Source organism: Crotalus tigris, unplaced genomic scaffold (assembly GCF_016545835.1).
Source record: "Crotalus tigris isolate CLP2741 ecotype Arizona unplaced genomic scaffold, ASM1654583v1 scf7180000019434.231144, whole genome shotgun sequence".
Taxonomy (NCBI): Eukaryota; Metazoa; Chordata; class Lepidosauria; order Squamata; family Viperidae; genus Crotalus; species Crotalus tigris.
In genome coordinates this window covers 177,157-202,806 of record NW_024097537.1, presented here as the reverse complement: position 1 = coordinate 202,806, position 25,650 = coordinate 177,157, and the positions used below count along the sequence as shown (strand labels likewise).

The window sequence follows — 25,650 nt, the reverse complement described above, 5'->3', positions numbered from 1 at the left end:
CAAATACTTTCAGTAATGGAGAGTTCGCTCTTAAGTGGCAGACTCCTAATTCAGATTTTTTTTCTTTTTTATAATAAGAACCTGTAATGGAAAATTATTTTTACTATTAACTGCCACTTTTTTAAAAATAGAGTTTTACTGAAACATTTTAATGTATATACAATCACTGTGCTATCTCTTCCTCTATTTCTATATAGTTACCACCATGTTTGTCAAATACCACTTGATTTGTAAAACAAAAAAAATTAAAATAATTAAAATAAAAATTCAATGTCAAAATCCTTCATCTCGTTCATGATGACTACTAGAAATTCTTCTGCTAGCATTTTTTTTAACTACCCCTAATTATCTGTTTAGCACTTAGGTTTCTAGTGTCTGAGAACAAGAGGTTTTGAAATCAAATGTCTGAATTACCCATGTTTCCTGTCCAAGTACATAAATACAGTTAAGTGAAATCAAACCCAGTAAGGTATGAAACTTTTCAAACTTATTGCTTATGATCAAATGGCGTGTGTTTGTATGTGCGTGCACAAGTGCGCATGTACGTCTTTGAGACAGCATTAACTTCCTGGCAACTGCCTGGACTAGTCCCCGCAGTTTTGTTGGCAAGATTTTTGGAAGTGGTTTGCCAATGCCTCCTTCCTATAGCCAACAGAATGTGACTTACCTCATAGTCACCCAGCTGGCTTTGTATCTAAAACTTGAACTTGGGATTCAAACTCATGGTCTCCCAGTTTCTGACCTGATGCCTTAACTACTGCATCAAATTAATTCTCTTTATTAAAATGATCCTAGTACGATAGTTGTATCATTCTAGATAAATTAATCAAATGCACCCCAAAGCCATCAACTGTTATTGATAGTAGCTTATACCTAGAAACTGAAAATAAGCAATAGTTCAAGCAGTGGTAACAATTATCATATTTGCAGACTCTAGTCCACTCTTGAAAAATAAAATTGTATTAACTACTTCTAGCTGAATTTTGGTTTAAAGGTAATTTAAAACTATTACATTGCTCTGTTAATTATTATCTTTTTGACAGCACTTATATTCCAAAAACCTTATGAATGTTCATAATATATGCAATTATTTAATATATGCAATTGTATTATATGTTAAGAACACTGTGCAATTTTGTGTAGATGTTCATGTATGCATGGATTCCTTCCAATGGAAATATGAGACACTGTACCAATGGACATATTACATGATCATGATATACTCTTTTTATATAGAAACAATTGGGCATTTTTGTGTTTCCATTGCAATTTTCAATTTTCTTCCACATATTGGCTAAGTATTTCCTGAATCTGGCAGATTTTATAGAAGTTATTAAGATAGCCTTATATACTGTGTTAATCCTGAACATAAAAATTATCTATGTGACTTTTTTCAAGAGTCTGTATAAAAGAAAAAAAAATACTTACCTGATGGAGATGTCCAAGGAACGCCTGGGCTGTGGAAATTGCCCCTGGAATAGTAGGCACAGTTTGTTTCTGAAAGTCTAGGCCATTTGTCTGTGTGCCTGGAAAAGCAAAGTTATAACCAATTAAAATTCTTCTTAAAAGACAATTCTGAAAAAATTGCTGGTTCCTTAAAATCTCAGTAGCAATTCAAAGACCAAAATCTTAAAATGCCTGTATTTTAAGTCTTGGTATTTAGCAACTTTTTAATATTACATATTTACTGTTCTATTTTAAAGCCACTTATTAATAACTTACAGTAGAATAATGCTACTAAAATGTCCATCATAAAACTTAAAATCCAATTAGACAGGAATGCAAATACAGTAAATAAAGATCAACATAATAAAATACAAAGCATGATTTAAGACAAATTAGTAGATTATAGAAGCTAATTTGCCAAAAGAAGTATAATACCTTAAAAATGAAAGAAACAAAGAAGTCTTATTCTGAAACCAAACAAAAATAAAACAAGTGCTATGCAACTTCTCAGATATATCCACTAGCTAATCACTATTGAAATGATTCATTCTTCATCCTTAGATTGGCAATTGGAAGATGTTCTCAGTGTGTGAAGGATACACATATTGTATTGCAGAAGGGTTTTATCCAATACTGGATTCTCAAGTGTTATGTAGCACTTCATAAATGAAATAAAACTCAATGAATTAAGAGTTTGGGGAAATATAAAAGGAATGACAAAATGAAAATGTAATACAGGTGATCCTCAACTTATGACCACAATTGACCCAAACTTTCTGCTGGATATTTGTTGAGTGAGTTTTGCCCCATTTATGATCTTTCTTGCCACAATTATTAAGTGAATCACTGTGGTTATTAAGTTAGTAACATGGTTGTTAATTGAATCTGGCTTCCCCATTGACTTTGTCTGTCAGAAGATCACAAAAGGTGATCACATGACATCACGACACCATAACCATCATAAATACAAGTTAAGCATCTTAATTTTGATCACATAACCATGGAAATGCTGCAACGGTCGTAAAGGTGAAAAATGGTCATAAGTCATTTTTTTCAATGCTGTTGCAACTTTGAATAGTCACTGACAAACTGTTGTAAGTCAAGGACTATCTGTAATCAGAACACTTGAATAATATAGTTAGGGAAATTAAAAAGCACTTAAAATATTAACACAAAAAACTTTAAAAACTTAAAATGAGAGTAAATATTGTAACCATAAAACAGGTTCTAACATTTCCATTTATATTACAAATTAAAAAAGAGCTGCCTGAATAAAATAATCCATGAAATTAAGAGAAATTAAGAGAAAAGAAAGAGAAGATGAAAGGGAAAGGCCCAAATTCCAGTACTGTTGAAATTAAGTTGAAGTAGTGCTGGTATTTCAAAATATGATAGTAATATAGTATCTTTATCTATATACTAAATTGCATAGGACCAAATTACGGCTACATGCAGCCCACAAGAATTTTCTTTTGTGGTCCCTAGATTCCTCCAGAGGTTGAAGCTAAAAGGCTAGACTCCTTTTTTGTGCATTTTTGAGGCAATTTAAGAAGAACAATTAATGGTTTAAGTCTTGCAGTACTGGGCAATAGCCCTGACTACTTGTATAGTACAATCTTCAACGTATCACAAAAAATCTCAAAAGCTCTTCAGCCATTAGAAGTCATGCAACCGATACAGAATGTCTATGGAGATTCTCAGTCATCCAGGTCATTCCAAAGGTACCTTTTCAAACAAAAACAAAGAAAGTCCAGTTGCCTTTTGAAAAAGCATCTTTGGGACAACTGATACAGAAGAAATACAACATAGATCCAGATCACAGAAATTAAGTGATCATGGAAATGTGAAATGTTAATTCAGCAAAAGGGGGGAAAATACAAAAGGTTCTAATATTTATTTCATTTAAAATATATTATGATGCTTGAACACTTTTCACCAAATTGATTTTTCCAAGCATGGAATAATTGGGTATGCAGGCATGTTTTTCAACTTACTTAAAAGTTCCTCAAGGCTGAACATAACCAGAATTTCTGTTCTTGGAAAGAAATAGAAAAGTACTACTTTCTCTATTTGAATACAATATATGAATATAATTAGACAGATTAAGAATTATTATCCCAATCTATAGCTTCAACAAAATATCTTAACTTTGTAGATTTTCAAATAAATGATTTAGCAACTTTTAGTGAAACTAGATAGAAGACAGGGACTACATTAGATGCTAATGAATGCTTCTTTGAGGGAAGGAATGGCATTACTAGACTTGGAAGAGATGGAAAAGACTTCTCAAAAGACTATGTTCTAACCCAGCCATTAGGGGCAACTATTACCTATCTCCAATCTTTTCTTTTATCAAATATTGAGAAGGTGCTAGATGAAGCATTTTATCAGTCAGGGTTTAGGCATGAAGACAGAACACAATTCTCATTGGTTCCTGTTAAAAATGACCTGACATAGTCCTGCCTACTTTTACAGTATAGTTTCAACATGTCACACAAAAATTGGGGCAATTCTTTAGCCACCAGAAATTATCCATTTAGATCAGTGATTCTCAACCTGTGGGTCGGGACACCATTTGGGGTCGAACGACCATTTCACGGGGGTCGCCAAACAACGCAGTCCGCCATTTTTTTCCCCTTTTCCTTAGCTGTGCTACTCCCTTTTATTCTATTGGCTTTTGAAAGCCAATAGAATAGACTCTCTTGAATAGAGTCTAATTCTATTGCTTTCAAAAGCCAATAGGAATTGTCCAGGCTGTCTCTGCCCTGCTGAGCCCGCCAAAAGTCCCATTCTGCAAACGGTGCTGTACCAGTTGAGTAGTCCTCGACTTACGACCGGTTGGGGGTCGCGGCATTAAAAAGGTTGAGAACCACTGATTTAGATAATTATAAATGCTCTTTATCCTGCTTTATCTTTCAGTAGCAAATCTATCAATCAGTGATTCCATATCTTCCCAAGAAGGTCTCAGTAAGTTGATGGGGAGGGATGATTCGTCAGCATTTCCTCTCTTTTAGTATCTACATGAAACCACTGGAAGGGATTGTCTGTTGGTTCAGGGAGACATACCATCAGTATGTAGATAATACCCTGCTGTACACTTCCACTACAAGTCAAGCAGAAGATGCAGTGGAAGTCCTGTCCTTGTGTCTGTAGGCTGTGAGGGACTGGATGATAAGCTTAGCAAGAATCCCAGCAAGTTTTATTTGTTCAAAAGTCCTCTAATTCCAGAACTGCTCCATCATTAGCTCTGGTCAGGATGCACTTCCGTTAAAAGAACAGGTTTACATCTTAAGGATCCCCCTGGACTTTAAGCTCCTGCTGAAAAAGCATATCAACTACAGTTGCAAGCACTAGAATAACCAGTATTTGCAGAAACTACATTGATTATGTATTGGCTTCCAGGTCCAATTGAAAGTCCTAGTCATTTTTTATTAATACTCTTTATTGTCAGTAATTTTTTTTTTATCCAAATAGATTTTGTCTACTCTAGAGGTCTCCAACCTATGGGCCACGGCCCACTACTGGGTTGCAGCTCTTGGTCACTGGGCCATGTGAGTCAATGCACGCACATGTGCGTGAGCTCCCTCTCCTCCTTGTGCTAGCGCTACCTGAGTTGTGAGCCTTGCACCAATGGTAGCCGAGCTGCGAGCCTCGCAACGGCATTAGTAGAGCCATGAGCCTTGCGCCGGCACTAGCTGAGTCGTGAGCCTCACGCCAGCGCTAGCAGCCCCATTTGCGGAGTGTGCATGCTTGCAGCCCCATTTGTGTGGACACACGCACAGTCATTATAGTGTGTGTGCACATGAGTGCATAAAGGTGCCTGCCCCTTCCTTTCCCACCAGGCCGCCAACCCAAAAAGGTTGGGGACCCCTGGACTATTCCACACAGCCAATAAAACAGGGGGAGGATTCCATGCTTCAAAATAAGATGGGAGATTAAATATGGTAAATGTTCCTTCTGCAACAACTTGCCCCCTGAAGTTAGGATTGCCTTTAACTTGCTATCATTCTCAAAAGCTGTGAAGACTCTACTTTTTCAATAAGCGTTTGGTGTAGAAGAGGTAACAATTGAGCAACTATTCAAGGGGAATCTTTAGTCTAGCTGTATGGAGTTTTGTACTGATTTTTTTTGTTGTTGCTGTTCTGAAGTATAAATTGCCTACAATTTTTGAAGTAAGCAATATATAAATTCACAGATAAATTAAAAAGCAAATAATGTATTTTATTTTCTGATCAGTGAAACATTAAATGATTGGTTTTAATTTTCTAATTTATAATTATGCTTCTGATACTTAATAGTTCGTTCAGAATATAAGAAAAATTCAGAAAATTATTTGGAAACAACAATTTGCATGTTTCAGTTATCTGGGGGAGGGAGGAGGGAAGGGAAGCAGTCAGCTCATTAGTTCACAAGAGCATCACTAGGATGAACAACTGTTTGTCCTAATAAATTGAAAAATAAATTATTTTCTAAAGTGAAAGTAATTCAATTGCTGAAATTACCGTAACTTTATCCTTTCAATAAATCTTGTTAAACAAATCTCTGCCCCAAGAGTATAATAGGAAAAGAGTATGACTAGTGACTTTACAGTAGTGGCCAAAATTTTGGAAATCTTTTGGGGAAAATGTATTCTTGAGGTTTGATGGCTAATAACACCACTTTTTGGGGGGAGTAGTACCATAAAATTATATATCAATGGAAAGATAATTTAATCAAGAATGTAATGCAACATAGTTTGTTCAATTATCTGTACTGTAGTCTATGAAACGGTATAGCCAAATAACCAGAAAAAGGAAGCACAACTTGCTTAGGTTGATATCAGATAGTTTTCCTTCATCTGATTGTAGCCAATAAGCATGAGTGTTTAGAGAGCCAATCAGGTGTCATCTTGTTTTGGCAATGAGCCAATCGGATCACAGTAGTTATTGATGTCATGTTTTGAAGCTAAGAGAAGGACATTTGTTAGTATGTTCTGTGATCGCTATCAAGTTGGTTGGTTTTTTTTCCTTTCATTCAGTGAGCTTGTAAAATGTAATAAAATTAAAGTAATGGTGGCAAAGAGTTGACTGGTTGCCCAGAAAACGATGTAAAATAGTATTATTAAGTGAACAGGGCTACAATTATAAAGAAATTAGAAGAAAAATTGGTGGAAACTTAACCAAAGGTGGCATTTCTACTGTACACTTTTCCCAAAAGGTTTCCACAATTTTGGCCACTACTATAAATACCTTATATTTTTTATAGAACATGAATTTCAGTTTAACATCTGTTTTCTCCAGCACAACCCTGATATGAGTATCTGGGATCTTATAAAACTATAAGAATCTACACAGATATTTTATAAAAGCAACTAAAACATTTTTTAACTCAGCTATGGTTGAATATTCATCTTATTCAGAAACGTGAATTCAATCCATAGATGTAAGTAGCAACAGCAATTTGCACATATTCCCATACTAAACTATTAGTATGAACAAGCAAGTATACACACACACACACACACACACACACACAAACACGGCAGAGATGTGCCAGAGCCAACTCACTAGGGCCACTTGTTATATTTTGGGCAGTTAAGATATATATAAACTGCCCAAAATGTAACATTTGACCCTAGTGAGTTGGCTCTGGCACATCTCTGCCGTGTGTGTGTGTGTGTGTGTGTGTGTGTGTGTGTGTGTGAGAAAACTTGCATATTTGAGACTATGTCTTCTCGGTGGAAATGGCCAAGAGGAAAAGAACCCTGTTGCCATTTCCTTTGAGAAATTTAAAGAATGGGATATAATTTAACTAAAATTAGGATCAGAGAATATGGCTTAAGGATATTTTGAAGCCTCATTCTAGTTCTCAACCATGCTATTCCTGAATATAATTCAGTGACCTCTTTTTCATTTAATTTACAATTTAATTAAAATGTTTATGATACTGGATGAAACAGAAATGTTAACTATAGACAAAATTACTGAGCAATTTATAAAAAGAAAGCATTTCTTCAGGGAATAACCAATCAATTCCTAGTGTATCATAATAAGCTACCCTATTCATATATTATTCTTTATTAACTTATATTTCTCCAAACCAATGTAAAATTACTTTTAGCAATGATTATGAAGGCTAGAAATTATTTAAAAATATTTTTTAAAATCAAATGAGAAAAATCACTTTGTAGTAGAATAAGTGTCAAATAAAAAATGGTTGTACTCAGACAAAAGCAAAATATTATCTACAGTTACAGTGTAAAAAGAAATGGAAAGAGTAAAGAAAAACAGCAACTCAAAACAGCTGAAGATTACAGATATAGATTAAAAATGAGTTCAATACAAATTCTTAAAAGTTATTGTTGAGACTGTTTCTTTACCAACTCACACTGCAAATATTATAACCTATCTTTATAGTATCAGTTAAAATAGTTGTTTTACATGTCAAAGAACAGCTTAAAAAACCAGAACGTTTTGGGATGCCCTGTTATCACTGTAAAACACTATTGTAATTGGCTAAACTCAAAAATAGCTACTGAACTGAAATCTAGGTTCTCAATATTTTTCTGCACTCTTATGTTACTCAATAGGAAATTCTTTCATTCATAACAGCAAACACAAACGACAGAGAATGAGATGGCTAGATGGAGTCACTGAAATGGACTCCAGAAGATGGTAGAGGACAGGAAGACCTGGAGGAACGTTGTCCATGGGGTCGCGATGGGTCGGACACGACTTCGCAATTAACAACAACATAAACATGTCAACAAGCACATAGAGGAGCAGATTACCAACTTCACATTTTATTTGTAACAGATTCTCTACCATGGGGGGGGGACAGAAGGTATGTATTGGATAAACACAAATCTGAATAGAGGAATTAATAAGGATAGCCCTTTATATTTCAGGATAAAATGTACATCTGTTATTAATACACATTTACATAGCATTGGTGCAAAGATGCCTTGCTCAACATATTGCCACACTGAACACAGGAAAATAGAAAGCAAATAAATCTGATCATGTAATTACTGTAGTGTTATTAAGAAATCTGATCTAAGTACTATATAATCCGTACCTGTGTCCCCATTCCCGCTCTCCATTTTTACAGATTTACTGGTTTCTGACGGAGTATTCATTCTTGAGTCTGCATCAGAAACAAACAACAAACAAAAAAAGACAATGAGTTAGGAGAAAATAGTCCTACTGACTCTATCTTTATGACTGTGGTAATCATAACATTTTTATTTATCAGTCTATATAGTACACTGTATCCTAATTGTTAAGTTTGCACTCAGAATATATTAAAAGAAAACCAGGGAATAAAAATCCCCATGTGTGACTATGAAATGTTAAATACTAGTTACTATTAAAAAGAACTACTGAAATAAGAATTATGTGTTTCATAGTTGCAGTTATTTCCGCAATAAATAAAAATATTGGCTAAACAAGTAGCCTTGCACTGATATTTTATTTCATTGCCATTTTGTACCATATTTTATTTAAAATTTGTTTTAGTGAAATTCTTATACAACTTTACAAAGTAGTTTAACTTTCGTTCTACCATAGCTTTCCCAGTGCCAATCACTTTTCTTGTCCTAATGAAGATACATACATCTTCTGAGAAGTTGCCATGACATATGTAAGCTATCACTGTGCAACTGCATTACTATAAGTTGAATGTGATGACATATCCTAACATTTATTTTTTAGAAATAACTCATTCTCTAACATTGAAATCTCCCCAATATTGTCATTGTTCAATGGTAATACAAAAATTAATTACAAAGATTAATATCAATACAATATTTACATATTATGCTGATAGTAGGAAAGTTCTATGTATTTCTAGCAGTAAAAAAAGGATTCAAGAAAATAAAACTGAATAGTTCCTGACAGTTAAATCGCACATCAAAGATCTAAATCATAAAAACTTTGAACCCATTTCTAGTACTATCATTCATTATACCCTAGATCTTTATTTAACTTTGTTTCATCACTTTCCAGTTATGAACAGATTCTTTTCTACAAGCAAACTGATTTCTACTGGAATGGTATGAAATAATGATATTGTAGCCAACAGATTTGTAGTCTTTATAAAATACCATCCATTCTTCATCTTTCCAGTTATGGTACATTTACAGTTTTAATTACAATCCAGGTAATTTTTATAGAACATTATGAAAAACAAAGTAAACAAAAACACTCAACAAACCACTTGTCTTTTGTACCTTCATTAATGTACTAAATTTTCATGAACTTCAATTTTTCTGTAAAAATTGATACTGGGTAGGAAAGGTACCCATTGGTGAGGGAATATCCCTGGTACAAGAAGCCCTGTGTTTATTTCTGTTGCAATTTCCCCCCATATCTATTTATACTAGGTAGAAAGAATAGCTATCCATTTCTGAAAGTAATGGGGCCAACTGTCAATCAACTTGGGAATCATAAATCAGAGGACAGGAGTAATATCTGGATTTGAATGTCTACTTGAATTGTTACTCTGCTTGAATGACAGGCTCCTAAAATGGATTTTTAGTAAAGTGATAGACCCAATTGTCTCAGTGAGTGACATATACTGTAAAGTTCAAATAATCAACAAATTTTGTACAACAGATACATGTACATGTTCTCAGACTTCTATAGAAGTTTACAGGCAAAAACTAGAAATAATCACTAGGAGATATAGAGACTGCCATTTTAGGACAACATAAAGTATTTATTTATAAGTAAAGACTGTTAAAGTTGCAATGAAAATTGCCAAGGCAAAATCAAATGCCCCAAACCTGTGAAACAAAATAATTCACATACTTTAACAGATGACAAACAAATCTTGAGAAAATAATAAGTAACATATAAATGTTATCTTTTAGGAAAAGCACATGTAACTTGAAAAATGAAGCTTTAGAAATCTGACTAAATTATATTCCACATTGTCAATATATTTTCTTGCTGTTATAAAATTATTTCAAATTCTAAAGTTGAAAATGAGGATTCCATGAAGTTGCTTGTTTCAATACAGCATTAAACAAAACACTCTTGTATGGGTACTTTCAGCTTTTCCAAAACAGATTTTTAAATTAAAACTTTGGTCTTGTTCCAAAAGTAACATTCCATTGGCAAATTCCATTCTGTCATATTTTTATATGTCAGGCATCGCCCTAATTTTCTCCAAAGTTTAGAAGGCAATTTGGGGGCAAAACTGGGTTATGCAATGCAAGATGGTGGTGGAGAATCACAAGAATAGGAAATTCTACTACTCGTAAAGAAATATGCTCATTTTCAATGTAAATTTAAATTACTGTTATATATAAATTAGCAGATTTCAGAATTTAATCTTTTATTCCTCTTTTAATAGAGCATGGGGAAAATGCACACTGAACATTAAAAGTATATTTTTTCCAATTAAGGTTCAGTCAAAGTATGTGGACGTATAATAAATTTAAATAAATTATCACAAAGCTTGGGCTATCACTCTTAGTATGAAAATGTCATGTTGTGTACTTATATATGAATGAGTGTATATTATGTTACATCCTAGTTTTATCATCCTAGCTATATCATTTTCTTCTTTGAACAGGGTTTTCTTTCAGCAGCTACTGCTTCCCCAATAATGCAAACTTTACTCTTGCATCATTCATGCAGTTATCTGAATAATACAAAACACAGCCAGATCATATAATAACAGTCAGTATGCAAAATCATGCCAAAAACGATGGTAAAGTACTGTCCACCGTGAAGCTAATTCATTGATATAAAAGTCCAGTTTCCTCATGATTACACCTTGGCTTAATAATCAAAATGTTTTATATATTATACACGCAAACAATATGCCCCAATACTTTCTGAATATTTGCAGTATAAATCTACAGGTAAAATATGCAGTATGTCTTATTTACAAGGAATCAATTTGCAAAAATTATTTTTTCTACCAATTATAAACACATTTGTACAACAGAATATTCTATGCTTATTCTGAAAGTTTAATAAATTTATTAGACTGCATCAAACACACACACACACACACACACACACACGTGGTTTCAATGGATTCACCTTAGAAACATGTTTAATGGGATGTATTACCATAAGAGTATAAAAATGATCATGAAGAGCAAGAAATAATGTATGTACTTCAAAATGAGAGGACGTACTTAGACTCTCATATTGTCTAGAACTTAGCTGAAGGAAGACAGACAATCCTTTATGCCTTATTACAGACTGCTGAAATGAATTTACAACCACATGATATAGTGACACTAAGTAGCTCAAGAGGACTTCAAAAGCAAACAGAACCTCCACGAACTGCTTGTGAACTCCCAAAGACATCTGGCTCACCAATATAAGACGAAAATTTAGGAAGAATTGGAATCCTGCTATAATCCGCAAGACGAGTCTAATTTAAAGGTGAATGTAAAAGTAGGAGACAAATGTATTTTTAATGGAAAGGTGTGGCTATAAGGCACTTAATTTCAATAGCACATGGTAGAACAGATTCACATTTTTAACTATGTCCTTATCTCTTTCATAAAATGTTTTATCATGGCACTAAAACATTTTTTTATTCTAAAGTAAAGGTATTCTAAAGAAGCAAGGATGGAAAATAACAGGTGCAGTACTGAAGTCATATGCTAATTAACTTCTAGATTCATTCTTAGTAATATTCTGACAGATCTCTAATGCTCTAAAGTTAGCCAACCACATACCATTTCAAAACAAATAAGAAGGGGTATGAAGGGAATGGTTTTGCTAACACTGAAATCTATATATTCAGCTAATATTCATTAACATTCTCAGATAAGGTTATGTAATTAATTCATCAGATCCCCAAAATTTCAAATGGCCAGATGAAAATCCCTTGAATACAACTAAAGTGAAAATCACGTTTAAAAATGAATCCAGATATGAAGAACTTGAAATAATTATTCTAAAAACAGTACAATCTCTGCTATTTTAATTTAAAAGTAACTAAATCCTTTTTCATAAATTTAAAAATGCTAAATATTAAAAGTCCTAGAGGTAGAAAATTCTATTAACTTTAAAAACATATTTTTAAAGAAAATAAAAACACTTATTTAATAGAAATTAAACTAGGAGCTAGTATTAGTAGCTAAACATTGGTATCGAAAGCAATGCCTGGCAGTAGTGTTTGCTTGCTTTAAAAAATAGTGAAGTATGACTTCAGTTCAAATATATATACACACATATAAAATATAAGTTGAACTGATGAAGCTACAATGGATGACAGTATTCTCTTAACACCCTAGAATAGATACAGTAATATATACAAGAAAGCAAATTCTTAATTCTGTCAAGAAGCAAATATTTTAAAATTTACAATTCTGTAAGCTTCCATTCTTGACAGTCATGAGCAACTTCATTTCTCCAATGCTGAAAAGTAAGATTCTCTGGAAGAAAAATGAAGAATGGGGAAGGCGTTTGCTACTGAATCACTGACAGATTTCAACATTTCAAATGCATCCCCCAATCTTACATATGCAATTACGCCTGTATGTTTAGTCAATTTTAACAACTGCTATTTCCATATTACATGCTTGCAAGAAGTCAGTGGAACTGATACCCACCTAAAACATAGTCGCTGCAGTCCAGCATTGTTGTGCAATCTTCTAAAGATTTAGGTAATCCAAGGAAAGAGAAAAAATACTTTCTAAAATAAAAGGCATATACTATTACTCTTTAAAAGAAGGAAGGGGGGGGGGTCAGGAGTAGGAAAAAGTACAACTTCAGTTACACCATAGCAATCTTCAACTGAACAGTGAAACTTCAGTTGCTCTGTGGACTTTTAGTCTCTCCTACTAGCTGTGTCTGACATTGTCAAGGCGACTGAAGCATGAAAAGTTCCCCTTTTTTTTAAATAAAATAGAAACAAAGATTGCAGCTGGCAGTTTCCATAATGAAGCTTAATCAGTATGCGCCTGATTAGGGCCTTATGCAAATCTCCCCTCGTTAGCACAGCAGCCAGCACTTTGAAGTCCATGAACAATTCATTTGCAGAGTACACTGAAAGCACTCCCTGCATAATTTAAATCATGATATAAATATTTATCAGCTCATTTACATATTAATTGGCAGTGCATGAAGGGAAAAATTATCTTCCAAGTGCCAGAATAATAATTAGGGAACAAAATGAAATTTCTTCCAATAGCTTTGCTTCTCAGACCTAACTTGAGCACAGTACCATGGAGAAATAGGGAAGGGAAAGAGGTAAGAACATTCTCCTAAAATGCCACTGAAATGACATATACAAATTAAGAATCTTTAATCTTATTCCTCCTAGCAACAATTAGTTTTGTAATAAAAGATTTAGAAAAGCTTTCTTCACCATCTAAATAATCCTCCCTTTCCACCCCCATTAGCAAGTTAGAAGGTGAATACAATCTACCTAACTACAAACTGTGCATTTATGTGATATTTTCTAAATGAGTCCTGCAAAAGAACAAAGTCCTGCCGAGAAAATCTAAATACTCATGTTGGTTGCTTTATAAAGGTAGCCAACACTGACAGGTATGACAAGCAATATATTTTCTACCTGCCCAAGATGCCTTAAAATATACTTCTTATTTGCATCTGCAAAAGTAAATATTTATATTCTTAAGTGGTCTAATTGTATTATAAATATCCAATAAAAATGATATATGTGTGAAAACTACACTCTCAAAAACCAGCTTAAGAAAAAAAATTACATAATGACAGTTTGAAGTTTTAAAAAAGCACATAAATAGGCTTCTGAAGATGTTTTCTTTCTCTATTCTTTCGTGTGACTGCAAAATGTGCTCTAGATGAGATTTGAAGGAAATGCAGAGGAAGAGAAAAGGATCCATCCTACCACTTGTTTTGATCACATTATATACAACCTATTACAGCAGCTTAATTGGATTTGTCCATAATCCACCATTTAGTCACCTTTAATAATAAAGGGAGCTATTAACTATTGGATGGTTTTGTTTTGTTTCAATGTGAAGGAAAATAATATTTTCAAACAAGTTGTTTTACATTCATAACAGCAGGGAGTTTTATGCAATCCAGGATGAGCAAACTTTTCAACTAAAAATTAAGTACTGGTATTTTTACTGATTCATTTCAACCAGAAACCTGCAGATAAATAATTAGCTGATTAATTCAACCCTACCCCAAATTCAATGTGTATCAATAAACGTATTTGCAATGGCAGTAATTGTATCTTTAGCCATATTCAGTGCTTTTTTTGTAAAAAAAAAAAAAAAGGTGCCAGAACTCACACGTCGTACAACCCACCTTGCCTACCCTACAAGGTTCCATCCCAAAAAGGTGCCAAAACTCCATTCTGGGCGTTCTATGACAAAAAAAGCCCTGGCCATATTACTTCCTATGGTTACATATGGTTATACGAAGTAACAATGAAAGCTAACAAAATCTTGCAACTCATGGAAGATACATCTATCTTATGAGAATCTAAACATAAAATATTTTTGCTTTGTAAGTGATAAGTCAGACTTACTAGAGCTATAGTTTTATTTAATAAATCTTTTTAAGCAATTAAATGTTTTTTAGTCAAACTAAAATAACTAAAATGCTACTGTAGGAAAAGCGTTATCTCTTTATTTTTTTTAAAAGAAATAAATAAAACCATGAATGTATTACCTGAAGTTGTGCCTATTTCAACCCTAAGTATCATTTTGATAGCATGTGGTATTAAGGATACTGTATAATTCCCTTTTTTGGCATTATAACATTAAATTTCCAATCTTTTGGCCAGCCTATGTTGTTCTCCAGATTTGCTGGCATAGTTTGGTTAGAATCTTTATTGATTCTTTTTCTGTTGCTTGGCATATTTCAGTGGGTTCATCAGTTCTGTTGCATCAGTATATTTCCAACTTTCCAACTCAAATACCAGAAGTTCTTGAAAGTAGGAAATTATTTGGGTTGATTGACCACTCTGGGGTGGGAGACAACAATGATGCTGAATTGCCTCCATTTATTACCCAAGATGCCTGACAGTGAACTGATGGAGTCCAAACAATTTTGTAACCTTTTCTAGACTAGTGAGCATCAATAATGGTTTTTTAGAGGTCCTTAAAAATCTCCTTTGAGCCATGATACGCTTCCAAATACTTGTGTTGCAAAGATCTGTCTTGGATGGTGAATATTCAAGAATCTGTTCTTTAAATAAGGCAGGAACTTCCACATTCACACCTGATTATCATTGGCTGCAGCTCTGAGGACCAGTCATAAATTCTCCTCATTTAGCAAACATATTTTCAAACAATTGCTGAACAGGGATTGTAACCTGAGAATTACTTCTAAATAAATGAACAAGTATAATGTTTTTGACTTGTTTAATTGGGCTTTCTTTACCAAGTTTCAGAACTTACATGAAGTACATCTTTTAGGTCATACTTATGTATAAATATTGAAATTCAAAGGAGTTCATAAACGTTAAGTATCCTGTATATAATATATAAATATATGCAATAAGTTCCTTTCAATTAAAATCATTTACACATAAACACAATTTATTTTTTAAAATATATGTTGAATAGGGATTAGAAATAAGCACACATATTTTAGCATAACTCTAGAACCATTTTCCTTGCCATATTTTTTCAAAAATTCTGCCAAACAATATTGACAGAAATGTATTTTCCAACGGCTTTTAGTGCCACTTTTGATTTTCAACAGTTCTATTCCTTTCTTTAAACACAAAACTTCTTAATGCCAAAGCTCTTGTTTTGGAACACAGTCTAAGAGCTTGGGAAATTAGATATCAAAAAGATATAATTTCTAAAACTAATTCAGGACAAGGGTAATTTGATGTCACATATTCCTCTATTTAAAGCATTTGTATTTAATTTCTATATGGAAATATCCTTTATAAAAGGCTGGGAGGGAGGGAAAGAATGACAAAACTTCAATTATGTCAACACGTCTCAATCCTTTGGCCATTCTCTACAAGCAATTAATTGTATTATTGTAAAGGGCAAGTTTGCAAAGTCTTGATGCCATTTAAATCAGGCATGTCAAACTGCTGGCCCGCGGGCCAGATGCGTCATGCCAAAACCACGCCCAATCCATTGCCGGCAACAAGGGAAAAAGTCGCAATACATTGCGCGACATCACGTGACATTGCGAGTTTGACATGCCTGATTTAAATGATTAGTTGCAATGGTTAATTTAAAAATCTGCTACCATCTTAAAAAGGATGCTACATGCTTTATGCTTTATTTCTTATTTTCCTTCACATATTCAACAACTCCCTTTTATTTTAAGAGCTTACTTGCTACTAAGTATTACTTAGTAGCAAATCATTTAAGAAAGGGGCACACAGTTTTGGTCATCTCAGATGTTTTTGCTTTTGTCCTTCTTTTCCTATTCAAGTTATACAGCACAGTAGCAATTTTATCCTATATTTTCTACTGTTTGCCAGCAACTTATCAAAAGCAGAATTTTATGGGGTGCAAAACAGGACAATTTATAACTATTTATGATCTAGCATATCAAGAGCAGTTGGGCCCTGCTTAAATCTCTATCACAAAGCATGCTGTGCTCTGGAATATTTTAACTGTTTGGGAAATTGTTTTGCTTCTGATTTTTATCCCTTTTGTGGATTGTGTTTTAATTTATTTTGTGCTAACATACTAGTTACAATATTAAGTATCTGCTTTCAATAACTGGACAAGATGAATCAGGCAGCACTGTGGTGAAAGGGGGCGTTGTCTTACCTGAACGCCTTTTCTCAGCAGGATGATGTAGAGTCCAAATGAATGGATGGGTTCTATGACGGCCTTCCTGCCTGGCAGACTGGGTAAAAACTTCGGCCACACCCCTTCCTTTGGGCGTGACCCCAGTTTTGACTTAGGCGAGAAAACTTTGTTGGAATTAACATTGCAGCTCTTTATTATATCATTATTATCCCCCTGCCTAGACCTATCCTCAGGGTGGGCTTGGACTCTACATCATCCTGCTGAGAAAAGGCGTTCAGGTAAGACAACGCCCCTTCTCCAGCAGGATGGCTGTAGAGTCCAAATGGATGGGACATACCAAAGCCCTCATGTCCCCCTGGGAGGGAATGTCTAGGCTACTGAACTCTGAGCAGATACGACTTGTTGAAGAACTCTTCTGCCAAAGGCCGCGTCTGCTGCTGCTAGGGAGTCTAAACGGTAATGTCGAATGAAAACCGAAGGTGAGGACCAGGTTGCGGCCCTACAAATCTCTTCCACCGGAGCTTGCGTTAGCCACGCCGCAGATGTGGCTGCGCTCCGAGTTGAGTGGGCAGTCACCTGAGTGGGTGCTGGCAAATCCTGTGAGACGTATGCCTGTGCTATGCAGGCTCTGATCCACCTGCCTATGGTGGAAGGAGATACCTTCTTTCTCATAGTTGCTGGTTGAAAGGACACAAATAATGCTTCGGTCTTTCGGAAAGCCGAGGTGCGTTTCACGTAGAAACACAGCGCTCTCCGCACGTCTAGCTTGTGCCATCTATGTTCTAGCCTATGTTTGGGTCTTGGACAGAAATCAGGAAGCGTAAGTTCCTGAGATCTGTGAAAGATGCTATTTACCTTCGGGATGAAGGTCGGGTCTGGTCTAAGAACGACCCTATCTTTGAAAAAGGTACACAGATCCTTCCTTACTGACAGTGCTGCTAGTTCTGAGATTCTCCTTGCTGAAGTAATTGCCACAAGGAAAGCTACCTTCAGTGATAGGTGATGGAGTGAGCATGTTTCAAGAGGTTCGAAGGGTGCTGATGTCAAGGCTAGAAGGACCTTAGGCAGGTTCCAGGACGGGTACCTGTGTATGACTGGGGGCTTTGTGTTAGATGCCCCTTTTAAAAAGGCACTAATCGCTGGATGTTGTGCTAGGGAAGTTAAGTTGTCGCAGGAGAGTACAGTTGAGAGGGCCGATATCTGTCTGCGGATAGTATTGACTGACAGGCCCTTATTAAGACCCTCCAATAGATAATCTAGGATATTAGGGATAGATACTGCGGTTGGGTCTAGGTGAAGCGAAGCGCACCACCTACAAAATCCCTTCCATGTAGCGTCGTAAATCCTATTAGTGGACGCTCTTCGTGATGCCTGTATGATCGATATCACCCCTGCCGAATAAGATTGTTTAGTTAAGCTTTGCCGCTCAAATGCCAAGCGGCTAGATGTAGCCACTGGGGATCTGGGTGTACAAGCTTGCCCTGACTGAGTTTTACCCTGTCCGGGGGAATCCTCCACGGAGGTGATATCGAAAGGTCCACGAGGTCGGCAAACCACGGGCGCCGTGGCCAGTGAGGGGCAATGCAGACCATCTCTGCGCCCTCCAGGATCATCTTGCGTATGGTCGCCGGTATTAATGGCAGCGGTGGGAAGGCGTACAGGAGTTGCGCCGGCCACCGGCACCTGAGAGCATCCGTTCCCTCCGATCCCGGGGACGGGAATCTGGAGAAGAACCTGGGGAGTTGTGTGTTCTTGTGGTTGGCAAATAGATCTAGGTGCGGTTGTCCGAACCTCCGGGAGATCTCCTCGAAGAGAACCGGGTCCAGACGCCATTCCGACTGGTCCACCTTGGCTCTGCTCAGGGAGTCTGCCTGGGTGTTTGTCTCCCCTGAGATGTGTTCCGCTCTGATGGAACTCACATTGGTTTCTGCCCACCGAGCCAGAGCCAATGCTTCCTTCATTAGTTCCACTGATCTCGTTCCTCCCTCCTTGTTTACATGTGCCTTGGCTGCTACATTGTCTGTTAGCACGAGGACGTGCCTCCTCGTTACTAGGTGAGAGAAATGACGGAGGGCCAGGTGTATGGCCCGGAGCTCTAGCCAGTTGATGCTGTGTGACAGGTCCTTCTGTCCCCACTGGCCCTGTGCTATCTGGGTTCCCAGGTGGGCTCCCCATCCGAACAGGCTCGCGTCTGTCGTGAGTGTGACCCTGTTCGGTTCCCTGAATATGCTCCCCTTGAGTGTCGTGGGGGATAGCCACCATTTTAGTGATTTCATCACCCGTGCTGGTACCAGCACACTCTTGTTGGAGGTGCTGAGGTTCCTCCTCTGGTAGGGTAGGAGGAACCACTGCAACTCCCTCGAGTGGAGCCTTGCCCATGGGATGATGCCCATGCAAGATATCATCTTCCCCAGGAGCTTCGAGAGTTGTAGCAAGGACACTCTCCTGATCTTTTGAATTTGGTGAATTAGCTTGGATATGCTGATCAGTCGCTCCTGGGAAAGGTATACCCTGCACTGTGACGTGTCTATCACCGCGCCCAGGTGTTGCAGTCTCCTTGAGGGAATGAGGTGGCTCTTGTTTAGATTGACCGAGAATCCGTGCCCCTGTAGGGTTCGGATTGTGGTCTCGAGATCTGCCCTTGCTTGCTCCCGAGATCTGGATTGAATCAAGATGTCGTCCAGATAAAACTGAACGCGAACCGGGATCAACCTGAGATGGGCCGCTATTACAGCTAGGATCTTGGTGAATACCCTTGGTGCTGATGATAGTCCGAAGGGTAATGCCCTGTATTGGTAATGCCGACCCACGTAGGTAAATCTGAGGAATTTCCGGTAGCTGGGATGGATGGGGATGTGTAGGTACGCCTCTGTGAGATCTATTGAGGATAATAGATCGTCTTCCCTGACGCTGGCTAGGATGGATTTCAAGGAGTGCATCTTGAACCTCCTGTACTTTATGAAATAGTTCAGGCCCTTCAGGTCCAAGATTGCTCTCCACCCTCCTGATGTCTTTGGGATAACGAAGAGGATAGAATAAAATCCTCTTCCCTCCTCTTCCTTTGGTACCCTCTCTATGGCCTGAATTGACAGGAGGTGGGCTATGGCCGAAGTTATCAGCCTCGTCTTGTGTACTCTTCTGGAGATGGGACATCTGATGAACCGGTTTGGTGGGGGAGAACAGAAGTCTAAGGTCAGGCCATGCCTGATCGTTTCCAGAACCCAGGCGTCGGTCGTGGTCTGCTCCCAGACCTCGATGAAATTTCCTAACCGACCCCCAATGGGAGTATCCTGTTTGGCGTCACTTGGTACGCTTAAAGGATCTGCCTCCCGCTCCCCTATATGGGCGTCTGGACTGGAACTGGCCCCTGGCTCCCGGGCTTTGGCGATCCTGGGTTCGATCCTGTCTCGGGTAGAAGGATCGTGAGCCTCTGGGCCAGTCCCAGGATTGCCCTGATCTAAAGGGCTGTCTCCATTCCCAGGGGCTTCCTGGGCGGGAGCCCTGTCTCCGGAAGTCCTGGCTGCCTCTCCTGTCTAACTTCTTTGATGGATGTACTAGGATTTTTTTCTTGTCTCTGCCTTCGCTGACATGTGGGTCCAGAATGGAACCAAATAGGGCTACTCCACTGTATTTGGACGTCGAAAGACGCCATTTGGACCTCAGGTCTGTCTTCCAATTTTTGAGCCACAGTAGCCTACGCGAGGCCACTGTGGCCGCAATGGATCTTGCCGCATACTTTGTTGCGTACAGTGAAGCGTCAGACACGAATTGTGAGGCCGCGAGGAGCTTAGCCAATGTTTGGTGTACTCTGACCTGGTCTGGAGGCACCGTGCCTTGCAGTTCCCTCAGCCACATGATACTGGCCCTCGCGAAGAATGATGATGAAGTGGCTGCTCTGGCCGCCCAGGCTGCAGCCATATGGGAACGCCGGAGGGAGTGTTCAAATTTCTTCTCCTCAGGTCTCAAGACCTCCGCCATGTCTCCTGGAATCGCGGAGGTAGAAAATAATGAAATCAAGGGGTTATCTACAGTAGGAACCTCTAACATGTTAGAGAAGGAGGGAGATAGGTTGAAAAGCTTTCTTTCCGCGCTGTTAGGTGCCGGTGGGCTTGCAAGTGAGGACCATTGTTCCTCCAGCGTGGTCATAAAGACCTCCGCGCATGGAATGTACTTATCTTGTGGAACCTTTTTGGCAAATAGAGGATTGGCCTCCTTGCTTGTTGAGGGCTTCTCATCCTGTACTGATGTTAGGTTGACTGTGGAAACTGCCTTTACCAGGAGTGATTTCAGGAGCGCTGGGTTAAAGAGGCCAGAGCTCGTCGCCTGCTCAGGTGCAGTCTCCTCGTCCTCCGAGAGGGGCATGTCTGACATGTCAAGGTCTACTGAGTCACCCTCTCCCAGTTGAGAGGAAGTTTCAGAGGTGCTGGTAGGGGGTGGCCTAGCCCGTCCCTTACGGGGTGTGTGAAAGGCCACTTGTCCCTTAGAAGCCATGAACTGGGAGAGTGCATCCTGCATGAATGCGTGAAATTGTGCCGACCATATGTTCTCCTGCGCCTTGTCGCTGGGGTGAGGCGCTGGAGAGTGGTCGGGTGAAGAAGCTGGTGAGGAGGGATTGGAGGAATCTAACTGTTCAGTTTCCCCAGGAGGAGACCAAGTCTTGAGCACTTCCTCGGCAGTAGGTTCTGTGCTGGGTGCCACCGCTGGGACAGGGGAAACCAAATCTGTCCCATTGGCATTGGTTCTCTGTGCCCTGCTAATTTGCCTTTCTAAAGCCAAATGTCTCCTCAAAGCCTCTCGCTCAGCCGTTTTAGACTGTCCCTTCTGAGAAAGGTGCTTTGTTTTAGCTTTCTTCTTCCCCCCCACCTCTGATTCAGAAGATCTGCGTTTTTGTTGTTGCTGTGGGGGGGACAATTGAGGGACCTGCGTGACTGAATACGAGACATTGTCTGCCATTGTGCCAGACACCCCGAGTAGGTAATGCCTGGAGTGGGGGAATAAGATACGCAGATCAGATGCAGATGCTTGGGGCTGAGCCCTCCTCTGCCTATACAAACAATGGCCGGACAGACAGGAGTCTTTGGACAGAAGATCCTGCAAGGCAGTGACTAAAGGCCACTATAGGAACAGTCAGGGAAAAATACTCCTCCTCACCTCCTCACCTAGTCCAGACAAAGTGCAGTTTATATCTCTCTCTCCCCCAGTCTGTGGCTGTGGCAACAGACCACGATCAGAACGGTTCTCTTTCTTTTCCCCCTTCCTTCCTCTTGTCTCGATTTCATGAAATAGCCTCAGATCATATCATAAGGGGTCCCCCTTTGTCTGCAGGGAAATGGAGTCCGGGTGGTGGCCCCACCCCCAAGGGAAAAACGGCGGGTAGATCCGCTCGTTCAAAATGGCGAATGGGGAAGAAACCACGCCTCCCAATGGTAGCCCGGGAATCCACGAGGTTCAAAACAATGGCGGATCTTTGAATTTAGCAATCAGGGAGACTCCTTTAGTCTTAAGAGGGCTGCGCCTCTCCTCTGAGGAGAAAGAATTTTTCGCGCTAGTTCTGCTCTTGTCGGGCTGCTTCTCGCGCCGCTCAGCTGATCTATGCCGAGCGGCGCCGCGGTTTGCCGCTTCCCGCGCGGCTCAGCTGTTTCGCGCTGAGCGGCGCCTCGTTCTGTCGGCCAAACCACTCAGCTGTTTGGCGGACCCGGAGGGCGACGAGCAACCCGGTGTGAGGTCCCCGCGCCAAACAGCTGCTCGGCGGGCCGGAAATCGGCGAGCGATCCGGCCCCGCTCCAAGCCTCCCGTTAGTCCCTGACGCCCCACTCACGAGTCCGCCGATCCTGGCTGCCTCTCTCAAGTCTTATCAGCTGCCAGGAAACTTTTCTTTCAACTGGAGGAAGAGGGGATTCCTTTTCTCTCTCTCTCTCTCTCTTTTTTTTTTTTTTGAGTTAAATTAGTTTTGTTCTGAGAGCTGCCTCTCGCACTTCTACCAGGCTTCGAGACTGAGTCAAAACTGGGGTCACGCCCAAAGGAAGGGGTGTGGCCGAAGTTTTTACCCAGTCTGCCAGGCAGGAAGGCCGTCATAGAACCCATCCATTCATTTGGACTCTACAGCCATCCTGCTGGAGAATGAAGGCATCCCCACCAGTCTGAGTTCCAATAAGTATGAAGAGAAAGAAAAACTATGGTGGGGGTGGGAGGGAGTTAGTGTGGTAGAGGTGGTATACTTGCAATCTGAATTTTATTTACTTCTAGTGAAATCTTACTAAATTCAGAACAAATATTTATAAACAAGAATGAATGACCATGTTTCACTCTAATTAATCAACCAATAACATGCCATCTCTCAATACCCAAATGTTGGCAAGTAAAAAACCCAAAACAATTTATCCATTACTTCTTCTGTGAAAAGCTTACCAACAACCAAAGTAAAAGTAGAGCTGTTGAAGCTTGAGGGGAAACAAAGAAAAGTAAGAATCCTGTAACTAATAAACATTAATTCCAGTGGTAGATAATCATGGAAAGCTCGTAAGAAGAATATAAATGCAACTCTCCTACTTTTATTTTCTGCAGCTAGTATTGAAAAGTATATTCAGGCTACCATACAAGTGGATTTTTACTGGTGCGTTTAAATACAATTTAAGGAATATGTGGAATTATGACTCTCCTAAAATTGAATGCTAATTTGAAGTTTTATTGTATTGACATGATATATCACCTTATTTATTTATTTACTTACTTATTTATTTAATTACTTACTTAATTACTTACTCACTTACGTATCATATTTAAAAACTGCCCATTTCCCTCACAGAGCAACTCAGGGCACTACAATAAAATGATTCTAAACTGTTGGTAGCTTTAATTATTTATTTATGTTTAATTACTTATTTATGTTTAAGTACTATGATTAGGGGACTGGAGGCTAAAACATAAAAGGAACGATTGCTGGAACTGGGAATCTAGTCTAATGAAGAGAATCTAATCTAATCTAATGAAGAGAAGGACGAGGGGGGACATGATAGCAGTGTTCCAATATCTCAGGGGCTGCCACACAGAAGAGGGAGTCAAGCTATTCTCCAAAGCACCTGAAGGCAGGACAAGAAGCAATGGATGGAAACTAATCAAAGAGAGAAGCGAGCTAGAACTAAGGAGAAATTTCCTGACAGTTAGAACAATTAATCAGTGGAACAACCTGCCTCCAGAAGCGGTGAATGCTCCAACACTGGAAGTTTTTAAGAAGAGACTGGACAGCCATTTGTCTGAAATGGTACAGGGTTTCCTGCCTGAACAGGGGATTGGACTCACTAGATGATCTCCAAGGACCCTTCCAACATTATTGTTGTTGTTGTTATTTTGGGTTAAATATATCAGTAAGAAATGCCCTGCATTTTTATCTGTCCGATACAAACTGCAGTTCTTCTAGGAATATTTCGGTAAAGTTCTTGTCTTTGTCTATCCATCTTACCCTTTGTTTTCCCTTCTTCAACTTAAAGAATACAGAACAGAGCTGGAAGGGAACTTGGAGGTCTTTTATTCCAACCCCTGCTCAAGCAGAGACCCTATACCAGGGGTCCCCAACTTCCGGTCCATGGACCAGTACCAGGCTGCAGCATGCCAGCAATCAGTCCACACAAACAAGCAAATCCCCATCTGTGGAATTCAGGCAGAACACAAAACCACGCACTTTCTGGTCCTTGGAAAAACCTTTCTCCACAGACCGATCCCTGGTGACTAAAAGGTTGGGGACCTCTGCCCTATACCATTCCAGACAAGTGGCTGCCCACTCTCTTCTTAAAAGCCTCCATTGATGGAACACCCACAACTTCTGAAGACAAGTTGTTTCAACTTACATAACAGGGCCATGGCATATGAAGTGCTGCTTACTAATCACCACTTCAAAATGTTTATTTCTTCCAGATCTTTTAATCGATTCCATAGTCCAGTGGTGGCGAACCTATGGCACGGGTGCCAAAGGCGGCACTCAGAGCCCTCTCTGTGGACACACGTGCCATTGCCCCAGCTCTGCCTCCCCCGTGACCCCCTCCTCACCAGCAGCCCCCCTGGAGGAGAGTCGCCCCCGAGCATGGCCCATGCGGAGCAGCATAGCCAAGGACATGGCAGCCAGGCAGCGTAGACAAGACGCTGCCCTCACGCCCTATCGCACACAGTTGATGCTGCAGGGCGTGGGCAGAGGGCATGGCCACCATGGCGCTGCTGGGCTGCCTGGGTAATTTGCAGCGGGCCCTGGAGGCGGTGAGTGGCTCTGCGGGCAGGCAGGGTGGGGGCGGGGCAGGGGGTGAAGCTGGGGCGTAGCCAGTTTTTGGGCACTCAGTCTCTAAAAGGTTCGCCATCACTGCCATAGTCCATAGTAGTCTTACTTATCATCTCAAATCACAAGCATTCATTTTATCCCTTACTCTTTCTCAAAGTTCAGCTTTTATTAGCTTCATACCATCACTAAAAATATTAATTATTCTGATTTTTCATGTCATTGAAATATCCTTTCCTTCATGATTTATTATCTTCCTCCC

At 39.0% G+C, this 25,650-nt stretch overlaps 1 protein-coding gene across 7 annotated transcripts in view; it reads right to left on the bottom strand.

The window, feature by feature from the left end:
• Window positions 1-25,650, bottom strand: part of LOC120316623 (POU domain, class 2, transcription factor 1) — a 136,889-nt gene that overhangs the window by 24,955 nt on the left and 86,284 nt on the right. For 6 of the 7 annotated variants that reach the window (XM_039362404.1, XM_039362407.1, XM_039362408.1 and 3 more), the window contains 2 exons: window positions 8,503-8,571; window positions 1,429-1,526 (listed from right to left, as the gene is read on the bottom strand). In XM_039362404.1, the coding sequence (XP_039218338.1) occupies window positions 1,429-1,526; window positions 8,503-8,571 (167 nt within the window). Of the gene's footprint in view, window positions 1-1,428; window positions 1,527-8,502; window positions 8,572-13,009; window positions 13,143-25,650 lie in introns of those variants that run through there. The other variant, XM_039362409.1, reaches the window with a different exon arrangement.